Source organism: Apodemus sylvaticus, chromosome X (genome assembly GCF_947179515.1).
Source record: "Apodemus sylvaticus chromosome X, mApoSyl1.1, whole genome shotgun sequence".
In the NCBI taxonomy this organism is placed as follows: Eukaryota; Metazoa; Chordata; class Mammalia; order Rodentia; family Muridae; genus Apodemus; species Apodemus sylvaticus.
The window spans coordinates 111,978,275-111,990,842 of NC_067495.1; the positions used below are offsets into that span (position 1 = coordinate 111,978,275).

At 36.2% G+C, this 12,568-nt stretch overlaps 1 protein-coding gene across 3 annotated transcripts in view; it reads left to right on the forward strand.

The window, feature by feature from the left end:
* The window catches only part of Wdr44 (WD repeat domain 44), a 126,336-nt gene that overhangs the window by 86,914 nt on the left and 26,854 nt on the right, over window positions 1–12,568 (forward strand). For all 3 annotated transcript variants that reach the window (XM_052171002.1, XM_052171003.1, XM_052171001.1), the window contains 2 exons: window positions 6,044–6,157; window positions 12,151–12,273. In XM_052171002.1, the coding sequence (XP_052026962.1) occupies window positions 6,044–6,157; window positions 12,151–12,273 (237 nt within the window). The remainder of the gene's footprint in view (window positions 1–6,043; window positions 6,158–12,150; window positions 12,274–12,568) is intronic.

A 12,568-nucleotide genomic window follows, 5' to 3' on the forward strand; every position in this document is an offset into this window, starting at 1 on the left:
AAGTACTTTCATGTTTTTTCTTCATGTGAAATAGAGTATAATAGAACCTTCTCTCCAGTTTTGCAGAGAGTGATGAGCCAATGCCACTCATCTGCTAACTCTCAGTGTTCCAAAACCTAGAATTCTGACTCCTATTGATGTTTGTCTTGATTGTCAAAAGTAGCTCAGAAAGTGTAGTGTGTGGATAACTTGCTGCACTGTGCAAAGGTGGAAAAACATGTAGAGCTGGCTTTATCATAGACTTTTAGCCTTCTCAGTTTGGAATCCATAGTTGGACAAGAGTGTAATATGCAGTTCTGGGTAAAATTTATTTTTAATGCTATAAATTGTAAGTGTGCTTTTTTAAACTACAACGTCATGTTTTAGGGGTAAATTTTTGTTTAATATACTTAATTGGTATAGCGTCAGTGAGTACTAATAACACATAACTGCTACTTAAAACAACCTGGAATTGCTGCTGGGGGAAATGTGCTTAAGAGTTAATGAAAAATAAACTACTAAGCAGGAAGTTGGATTTATGTAAAGGACAAGACTGCTAATGTTAATCTTTTATCAGGGCTCACTAGTCTGGAAGAAAAATTTTGGGAAGAAGTTTTTCTCTAAAAGAGAATGGTAAAAAACTCCATAACTCAGTATTTTAGTCTACCTCCATAGTTCCTATGAAGATGTTTTAATAAATTTTTAAAGTTTTGTATAGGGCTAGAGCCCTTGTTTACCAGGTATGAGGCCTGGATTCCATCTCCAGCACCAAAAATCAAATTCTGGTATAAACAAATAATACTCGTAGCTTAATTCTATCCCGTGACTATTATCCTAGTGAAAGCCCTCATTTTTTCGACACTTTACTATTTTGATGATTTTTATTACTAAAATATAATGATATCATTTTCCACATTTCCCTGTGCTCCCATACACCTACCCCCTCTTCCACCCCCCCTGCTTCCCCTCAAATTCCTGGCCTATTTTCTTTAACTATTATTCTCATACTTTTATTCTCTCTCTCTCTCCCTCCCTCCTCTCTCTCTCTCTCTCTCTCTCTCTCTCTCTCTCTCTCACTCTCTCACACACACACACACACTCACACACACACACACTCAAACACATACATAAGCACACACACAGAGGTAATATAAATATATTAATATAACCTGCTGAGAATGATTAGTGTTGTTTATGTATAAATGAATTTAGGGTTGAGCACTTGATATTGTATAAGCAATTAGTGAGGTTCATCCCTTGGGGAAAGACTATTTTTCCCTCTCTAAGCATTATTAGTTCTGTATATTTTTTTGTCCTAGGGTGGGGTGCCATGACATTTCCTCCTTTCTCATTGCAGATTTTTATTTTTTGGTGTTGTCTTTGTTCCCTTCTTATTTAGGTAGCCCTAGAGTAGTGGTATCATAGATTGAAGCATCTCCATCATTTCTATACAGTACAATCTCACAGCAGATATCCTGGTCCTCTGGCTCTTAAAATCTTTCTGCTTCTATTTCCTCCATGTTCCTTAAGTTGTTTTTTTTATGATAACATTTTAAAAATCATTTTAGGTAGAGATTCCCAGGGACAATGTTTTGACAACTAACATTTATTTCAGGATAGATGGCTAAGATGTCAAAGGCTAGGCTCAACCAAAAGATATAAGGTCCCTAAGTCTTAGGCGTAGGAGTTGTGTTTTAAATTTAACTAATGGGGATAGGCACCCTATGATCAGTTTGTTTTGACCAGTTGTGATTTTTTTCCAATGGTCTTGGGAATCTACTCAAATAGAAGATTCTTTGGTGAGGACTGGAACTACACTTATTTGTGGCTATAAGAAAAATATGCAGTTAAATATTGTGCTGGATTAGTGGTAGTAGGTTCTGTTGTTGACCATAGTATATTCTCTTTTAATATCCATAATTTCACTAGTCGTGAGTAGTTGGCTAGGTTTCTAATACCAGGCATGAGTTTCCTTTTGTCCTTAAATCCAGTTACAGTTGTTGGTTACTGCCAAGATGTCACTGCTACAGTCATATCCCATATTGCTTATTGTGGTTCATAGGTCTCACGACAGGGTAGAAGTGTCGGTTCTTTGTCTCCTTTGGCAGCTTGAATAGCACGTTCCTAAAATATGAAAGTTAGTCCTCTTGAGTTCTTGGTATATATTGGATATTAGCCCTCTATCAGATGTGGGGTTGGTGAATATCCTTTCCCAATTTGATGGTTGCCGTTTTGTCCTTTTAACAGTGTCCTTTGCCTTACAGAAACTTTGTAATTTTATGAGGTTCTGTTTGTCAATTCTTGATCTTAAAGCATAAGCTACTGGTGATCTGTTCAGGAACTTTTCCCCTGTGCCCATGTTCTCAAGGGTCTTCCCCAGTTTCTTTTCTATTAGTTTCAGTGTGTCTGGTTTTACATGGAGGTCCTTAATCCACTTGGAGTGGAGTTTAGTACATGGAGATAAGAATGGATCAATTCGCATTCTTCTGCATGCTGACCTCCAATTGATCCAGCACCATTTGTTGAAAAGGCTATCTTTTTTCCACTGGATGTTTTTGGCTCCTTTGTCGAAGATCAAGTGACCATAGGTGTGTGGATTCATTTCTGGATCTTCAATTCTATTCCATTGGTCCACTTGTCTGTCACTGTGCCAATACCATGCAGTTTTTAACACTATTGCTCTGTAGTATTGCTTGAAGTCAGGGATACTGATTCCCCCAGAATTTCTTTTGTTGTTGAGAATAGTTTTAGCTATCCTGGGTTTCTTGTTATTCCAGATGAATTTTAGAATTGCTTTTTCTAACTCTGTGAAGAACTGAGTTGGGATTTTGATGGGGATTGCATTGAATCTGTAGATCACTTTTGGCAAGATGGCCATTTTAACTATATTAATCCTGCCAATCCATGAGCATGGCAGATTTTTCCATTTTCTGAGGTCTTCTTCGATTTCCTTCTTCAGAGACCTGGAGTTCTTGTCATATAGATCTTTCACTTGTTTGGTTAGAGTCACACCAAGATACTTTATATTGTTTGTGGCTATTTTGAAGGGTGTCATTTCCCTAACTTCTTTCTCAGCCTGCTTATCCTTTGAGTATAGGAAGGCAACTGATTTGCTTGAGTTGATTTTATAAGCAGCCACTTTGCTGAAGTTGTTTATCAGCTGTAGGAGTTCTCTGGTGGAGGTTTTCGGGTCACTTAAGTAGACTATCATGTCATCTGCAAATAGTGACAATTTGACTTCTTCCTTTCCAATTTATATCCCTTTGACCTCCTTATGTTGTCTAATTGCTCTAGCTAGAATTTCAAGTACTATATTGAAAAGATATGGAGAAAGAGGACAGCCTTGTCTAGTCCCTGATTTTAGTGGGATTGCTTCAAGTTTCTCTCCATTAGGTTGGATGTTGGCTACCGGTTTGCTGTATATTGCTTTCACGATGATATACAAAGAACTCAAGAAGTTAGACCCCAGGGAACCAAATAACCTTATTAAAAAATGGGGTACAGATCTTAACAAAGAATTTTCACCTGAAGAAATGGCTGAGAGGCACCTTAAGAAGTGCTCAACATCATTAGTCATTAGGGAAATGCAGATCAAAACAACCCTGAGATTTCACCTTACACAAGTCAGAATGGTTAAGGTCAAAAACTCAGGCAGGTGTTGACGAGGATGTGGAGAAAGAGGAACACTCCTCCACTGCTGGTGGGGCTGTAAGATGGTACAACCACTGTGGAAATCAGTCTGGAGGTTCCTCAGAAAACTGGACATGAGACTTCCAGAGGACCCTGCTATACCTCTCCTGGGCATATACCCAAAGGATTCCCCGGCATGCAATAAAGACACATGCTCCATTATGTTCATAGCAGCCTTATTTATAATAGCCAGAAGCTGGAAAGAACCCAGATGTCCCTCAAAGGAGGAATGGATACAGAAAATGTGGTATATTTACACAATGGAATACTACTCAGCAATTAGAAACAATGAATTCACAAAATTTTTAGGCAAATGGTTTGATCTGGAAAATATCATCCTAAGTGAGGTAACCCAGTCACAAAAGAATACACATGGAATGCAATCTCTGATAAGTGGATATTAATTAGCCCAGAAGCCCTGAATACCCAAGGCACAAATTGCATAACAAATGACTCCCATGAAGAAGTATGGAGAGGGTCCTGATCCTGGAAAGGATTGATCTAGCATAGGAAGGGAATATAAGGACAGAGAAAAAGGAGGGAGATGATTGGAGAAGGGATGGAGAGAAGAAGGTTTATGGGACATATGGGGAGGGGGGATCCAGGAAAGGGGAAATCATTTGGAATGTAAACAAAGAATATAGAAAATAAAAATATTAAAAAAAAAGAAAGAAAGTTAGTCCTCAGGGAGGAGACTTTCAGGTCAAACCCAGCTCAGATTTTCAAAAACCTGTATCTGAAGTGAAACCTGTATCCTTAACCTTAGTATCATTCCTGCCTTCACTTGCTCCATCCAAACAGTCTTTGACATTGTTCACAGTTTCTCTAAACTCCAGTTCAGAGCTTGTTATTTCTTTCTTTTCAGAATTCTATATTTGTTCTCGATGGCCTTATACCACCTAGAATTTTGAGCTACATGTGTTAAGATCTTGTGAGGTGGTCTGAAAAATACCTGTGCTTCCTAATATTGTTTTATATTTTCATGAACTTTTATCTCTATCCTCGTCCTAACCACTCTTCCCTAAACATATAGGCTTAGCTGGAACTCTCTATTGTCTCTCATGCTGTATGCTCTGAAGCAGTTGAGGTAAATCTGGACTTACAAGTTAGATAACTTATATTCTACCTTAACTCTCTTGTTCACAGGTGGCTATGTGACCTTCTAATATGTTAACTTCTTGGACTTGGAGGATTTTTCTTAATGTATTCATATTCATAGCATTAATAACTATTTAAAAGATTTCCTAGCTAGGATTAATTCTGATGATAAATACGCATAGCATCCAGTAACCAATTTTGGCACGCATACATGGCATTATTTTCTATCTACTTTAGTAAAATAACAGAAACCTAATGTCTTAGTTTCTATTCCTGCATAAACATCATGACCAAGGTGCCAGTTGGGGAGGAAAGGGTTTATTCAGCTCACACTTCCACACTGCTGTTCATCACTAAAGGAAGTCAGGACTAGAACTCAAGCAGGTCAGGAAGCAGGAGCTGATGCAGAGGCCATGGAGAGATGTTCCTTACTGACTTGCTTCCCCTGGCTTGCTCAGCCTGCTCTCTTATAGAACCCAAGGCTACCTGCCCGGGGATGGTACCATCCACAATGGGCCTTCCCCCTTGATCACTAATTGACAAAATGCCCAACAGCTGGATCTCATGGAGGCACTTCCCCAACTAAAACTCCTTTCTCTGTGATAACTCCAGCCTGTGTCAAGTTGACACACAAAAGCCACCAGTACACTTTAAAATGGCTTAAATAATGAAGAAGTGAGTCAAGATGGTAAGGTTTCTCAGGGTTAGTTAACTCAATAGTATCACCAGAGAAACATAGTTTCATCAATTTTCTCCCTTTTATTCTATTTTTTTTCTTGGGTCTTTCCATACCTTATGGTACTAAGAAGGCAGCTAGAGTCTTAAACACATGGAGATGTTCAAAGACAAAAAATGGGAAAGTCTCTTTAAGTGAGCTCCCTTGAATACACCCTGTGGCTAACCTGTTGTTCCTTGAGAAATAGAGTGAGCTAATCTTAACTTAGTTTAGCCCAATCATGACTCACCCCCTTAAGACAGTTCTACTTCTGAAGTAATAGAAGCTAAGAAAAAGACAAAGAAGGGGTTCTTTTAAATATGGAAAGGAGTATGGCAGGGTATATTGCCTCAGAAATGATTCTAATTAGCCATTGAGTGGAGAGAAAGAAAGGTGTTAAGTAATAAGTCAGCATAAACAGGGAAATCTGCTTTGGTTGGCATGAGATTCAAGTTGGGCATCATGCAAATTAATGAGAGAACAGGTGGGTGGGAAAAGTCTGAAGTTCTTCTTCTGATAGCATTCCACCCAAGTTTTAAAGTTTGTTTTATGTCTAACTAGGTATGTAGTGGAACTGATGAAGACCCAGATGACAAAAATGCACCTTTTCGGCAGCGGCCATTTTGCAAATATAAAGGACATACTGCTGATCTCCTTGATCTTTCATGGTCTAAAGTAAGAATTATTATTTGAATTATGTATTAATCCATATGACTTTGATGTTAGTATTTTAAAATGACTTATTAGTATAATTGTCATCACACTAGTGTCAGCTGTCTACTTTGGGAAAGTTATTTACATGCTGCCCTAAGTTCTAAAAAGAGTAATTTCAAGTGTGTATATTGCTTAACAAGTTAGATCTTTGTATTATTTGCTGTTTGCTTTTTATATGCAGTGAATGACTTCACCTACAAATATTAAGTCTGGTCTATCTTTAAGCCTGCTTTTAGGCTAACTTGCTACCTTTATGTAATTATTCATTTTTTATTAACAGTTTATTTTGTGAAGTTTTTTCCCCACAGATAAGTATTATATCAGAAGTAAAGGGACAATTTTGCCAATGAATATCTTAATAGTTTTCTAAAAATTTAAGATGATTCAGATTTTAAATAAAGTGTTTAAAAACAAAACACCATAGAAATTTTCTTGATCCCTTAAACTTATATCAGTAATCAAAATCTAAAATATATTTAGAATTTAAGAAAGAAAATAATATTTAAATAACTTGACTTGAGAAAAATCAACTTGTATTAGCTAGTCATTAATAGCTGGGATACAAGTGGTACCCATATGTTTTAATTATATCAGAAAAACCTTATGTAGCACAGAGATATTAATGGCATATTTTGGCAAATTAAATCAAGATACACCTGAGCTTTCCATGTTTGTTTGTTTGTTGCTTGTTTCATTGAGACTGAGTCTCTGTAGCTGAAGATAGGCTGACACTCTGTGACCCAGGTTGATGTCATACATGCTGTCACCTTCCTACCTCTACCTCTACCTCTGCCTGCAGTGCATCAATTTTGAATCAGTCCATTTGTGAACTGCCTATCCTCTTTAGATGTTCTGGGTGTTTTATATAATCCATCTGCTGTAATATTTTTCTATCTCTGTCTTTGTTTCTTTCTGGTAGTCTGTTTTTTAAACAAAATATCTTAGAAGCTTTAAGAACTTAGTTTGATGCCAAAAACTAACATAAAAAAGAAAAGCTAGGTGGAATGGCACGCATTTATAATCCCAATATTGGAGAGAAAGATACAGGTAGACCCATGAGACTCTCTGGTAATCCAACAAAGCTTGCTGAGAAAGTTCTAAACCAGAAAAAGTTTTAGTCTAATAAACTAAGTAGCACTTGAGGAACAATACCTGAGGTTGTTCTCTGACCTCCACATATCCATACAGACATGTTAAAGCACATGTAAGAACACAAACAGGAAAAGAGCCTTTTTAAGGAAAAAATGTAAAGTTTCAGCTTTGAACTTTTAAAATTACATTTATTTATTTGTTTGTTTGTTTGTTTGTTTGTTTATGTGTGCACCCTTGTCTGTGGGAACATGTACCAATGTCTGCATATGGAAGCCAGCAGACAAAAAGTGGGATTCATTTCTCTCTTATGCGTTTCCCAGTGATTGCACTCAAGCACTAAGGCTACAGAGCAGGTTTGCCCTCTGACCCAGCTCACAGGCCCAAGAACCTTTTTACATATAAATAAATAGTTCTGAATCTAACAGTTTATATATTTTAGTTGACACATGATAATTATACATATTAATGAAGTCTATCATTATAATATGTATATATAATATACAATGATAAAAAATCATGTAATTGACATATACTTTCTTATAGATTTACCAGTTTGTATTTGGTACCTTCAGACTCCTCTTTTCTAGTACTTTGGATTACAGATACCATCCTGTACTATGGTATATGTACTATGTATATTAGAACTTATTTCTCTTACCTAATTTCATTTTGGTGCAAAACTAAACAGATTCAGCAGGGTGTGTGTGTGTGTGTAATAAAAATAGTCAATGAAAAAGAGACCATCAATTCAAGAGGAAGTAAGACAGGACATGGGAGGTTTGGAGGGAAAGAACATGGGGGGATTTGGAGAGTGAAAAGTAACAGTGGAAATGATATAATTATATTTTAATTGAAATAAAATAATAAACTGAGAGCCTATAAACATCTGCTTGCTAGATAGTTTGTATTTCATATTTACCCAAAACATATCTGTTGTTTGCTTATCCACCTAGCTAAGAGCACATCTCTGGGGTCAGACTCCTAGAATTCATATTCTAACTTCATTGTCCCTTATAGTTCTGGGATCTTTGGCCACCTTTCTTAACTGTACCATACATAACCTGCTAAATAGCCAAAATGAAAGTAGCTTCTTTGTAGAGTTAGAAGGAAAGTTTAACTGAGTAAATACCAAGCACTTACATAGGACTAGAGAGATGCCTCTGCAATTAAGAGCATTTGCTCCTTTTGCAGAGGACCTGGGTTTCATTCCCAGTACCACATGGTGGCTTCCAGCCATCTGTTCTTACAGTTTCAGGGGATTCAACAGGTTCTTCTTGCCTCCATGGGTACCAGGTAGGCATGCTGCACTCATGCATTCATACAAGCAAAATATTCCTACACATAAGTCCTTTATATTAAATTTAAAATTGCACCTACTTATCATACAGTAAATGCTTATCTATCATTATCTGTGAATAGGGCTAGTTTCCAACATCTACATAGGACAGTGTACATCTGCCTATGACTTTAGCTCCAAGAAGATACTGTTGCAGGAAATATTTTTTAAAAGACCCACAGCTGTAGTTCCCTAGTTCTTTTGCAGATTGCTACAGCCAGCCCTCTTTGCTGCCAGATTCTCTCAGCCTGCCAACACCCCAGCGGGGCTGGACCAACAGGCTTCCTGTGTTCCTGCCACAGACAACTCTGTAGCTAGCCCCTGCATGACCATCCACCCCATGGTCAGCTGTCACAACACCCATTTACCTGGTAGAAATAAGACTCTAGAAGCTTATAATTAACCAATCAGACTTATGTATCAATACATTCTCAATTTAAAAGATTCCAATACAAATTTACAGAACAAATAGATAATGATAAAAGCCTTATCCCAGTTATTCTAACCTTACGACATCAACTACCTGTGGCTGGTTAAAGCCAAGCTGGTTCACCTCTGCCTCCATGTTGGCCTTCCTCCTACTCCCCTGAGATGCTCTCTGTCTCTGCAACTGTTAGCTCCTCCTCCTTTTCCCTGTCCAATCACAGGCCTCCTGCTGCCCTAATGTAGTTACAGACAAGGAAAATACTGCAATAGGATACCTCTTTTCTCTGCAGACAAAATATCCCCTACACTCACCCACACATACACAATTAAAAATAAAGAAATAAAAATGTGATCTATGAATGTGTCAGGTACTGAGGACACCAAGTTTAAGTATTTTACATGTGTTCTTTGTGTTCAATTGTTCAATCAAAACAAGTGAAGTTCCTGATATTCATCAAGGATTTGAAAAAGAAGATTTGTATGCATTAAGGAACATGTTAGCAGGCATCTAGCTAAGGAGCAGGGCGGACAATTCACATGAACCCCATGTCTTTAGACCAGCACTCTCTAGTCAATTCTCTTGTCACAGTAGTTCATCTCCCTACAGGAGCTAGCATATAACATTTTACAATGCTGGATACATTGCAGAGATTTAAGAAATCATAAATTCTTCCTTACCTGCATTCTTTACAAATTTTGTAGGTCACAAAAATATATTTAGTATCAGTCTACATTTTTGCCTTATTACTGGTGATAATTTATAATCTGGGACTTCCTGATTCTTTATATTATGCATACTCATCATAAAAAGATAAAAAAACTAAGAATATAATTATTTGAAAATTTTTGAGGATGTTCTTAACATTAGTGTGTGTTTTTGAATATGTGTGTGTGTGTGTGTGTGTGTGTATTATAAAACTAGTTAACAGAAAACTTCAGCTTGAATATACTTTATGTGACTGGAAATGTCACTGTTTAGTTTAAGAAGTTATTTCAGGACTGGAGAAATGGCTCAACAGTTAATAGCACTGGCTGCTATTCCCAAGGACCTAGATGCAATTCCTAGCACCCATATGATGCCTCACAAATATTTGTTATAATTCCAGGGGATCCAGCACCCTCTTCTTACCTCTTTAGATACCACATATGCATGTGATGCAGACAAAACACTCATTCACATAAAAAATTAAATATATTATTTTCATTTAGTAAGAATTTATTGAACAAAAACTCTTGGCATAGGATAAAAGAATTGAACATGTCTTCACTTCATACTTCATACTTTAAGAATACATTCATATATTTCATATGCTTGAAGCAAGCACTGAAATAAAGCCAATTTTTTTATTGAACTTTTTTGTTTGGTTGGTTGACATATTTGCAGACTACCTATAAACTCTGCTACCAAGCTACACCCTCAGCTCTAAATAAAGCTAGTATTAAAGAACATTGGGCCATAGGTTTAATGCAATCAATGAAAAATTGTAGTACAAAATTTATATGCTCATTAAAGCTTTTCTGGAACTTGGTTATCTTTGAAAGTAAAAAGAATTATTATATGCCTCCCAATGTCTATTACAGAGCTTCTAAATTCTGTCCATCCTTTCCTCCTCTTTATTTCTTAATACTGACAGTCAGCCCTAGAGCCTTACAAGTTATTTACAACTGATTTATTAACCCTAACCACCAGATTATTATTTCTTTTACAAATCAGAATCATATTTTATAACACAATAGTATCAACTTCACTATGTTATAGCCTTTGCATCCACAGATGATAAGATTAAAGCCATGAAGCACCATGTGTGGCTCCAAAACTCTATATTTTAATAATAAGGTATAATATGTATTTAAAAAATAGGTATTTTGTGTTTTGAAAAATAGCTCATACAGTTACATAGTTAAATCAGTATTTGCAATTAGTCTTTTTGGCTTATTATCTTTTGATTTTGCAAATAGGGTCTCTTGTAGCCAGGGTATTCTCAAACTTATTATGTATATAAGAATGTCTTTGAACTACTGATTCTCCTGATTCTGCATCCCAAATATTACAGTTATGAACTACCACATAGGTAATGATTAAATTTTCTTAATTACATTGGGCACATGACAAAGCCTATTAGTGCTTTTCTGTACTCTGCAAAACATGGTTAGAGCCTAGAACTGGAGTCAGACCACCTGCTCTACCACTGACAGGCTGTGTAATCTTAGACCACTTATTTAAATGTTCTGAGCCTCACTGTTAACATTTGTCAAAAGGATGATAATAAATAAAACCTTTAGCAAATTGTATATGCTCAGTAAGTGTTATTACAACCTTGATTTGTTTGTCATGTTTAGAAACTTCCAAAAAATTCTAGAGTTCCTTTGACTTTCCTCATTCAGTGTAATATATAGTTCTCCCTTTTAATATATGAGTTTTAGAAGTTATTGAGACATTGCTAACCAGAAGCTGGTGATGGGTAGATGTTTGGTTTCAGGAAAATTGGGCAAATGCAGTGCCTAAATCAGTTATCCTAACTCTTCCAGCTCAGAAAGCTCTGTGATATATCCTGAGAAATTTGACATTTCCTATTCTCTAACTTTCTTGCCTAAAATATGACAGGAGCACAATAACTTTTTATTTCTATGCTGCATTACACAGTAATCATTTAGAAGACATTATAAGAGACAATTAGCATCTTTGTAAGTTAGAATTCACCAGTGATTAGGTGTGAAAAATAACTAAACTTAAATAATCAAGTTAATATCATATATCATGTTTGTATAAATACATACAGGTTATAACACCTAAGACACTCCTTAATCCTCTGCTAGTACCTGACATATTTTCTATCATTCATTGTAAGATTCATAGTAATGTAGAAATATTGCTAAAATGTCTTAGAGTCAGCGAAATACATTAGACAATAATTTGAAAAAAATAATTGTTTCAAGTGAATTGAAGTAGCTGTGTTCTTTTTGAGGCTTCATATCACAATGACACTGTTTATAAAACTAAAAACTACAAGATAAAACGTTAAGCCTTGTTCAGTTTTATTGTGTAAGTCATGTTTTCATATATACAGTAATAAAGTAACTGATTTCATTTTCTCCATAGAACTACTTTCTGCTCTCTTCTTCTATGGATAAAACAGTCAGGTTATGGCATATTTCTAGAAGAGAATGCCTTTGCTGTTTTCAACATATAGATTTTGTCACTGCTATCGCTTTCCATCCAAGAGTAAGTAACCAGTTATATACTCTTTGTCATGTTAACAGGGACTTGATTTCTTGAAGAATAGTTGAACCTACAGGATAAAAAAAAGAACATTAGTAGCCACATAATTAAGAACAACTTAAATTAGTATTCTGTTTTGCTTTAAAAATGGGAAAAGGAACTGGATGTTGTAGCACAAGTATTTATTCTCTGTACTCAGGAGGCAGAAGCATATGGCTCTCTGAGTTTGAAGCCATCCTGGTCAATATAGGAAGTTTAAATAGCCAGGACTACCTTGAGAAAGCCTGCTTCAGACTAT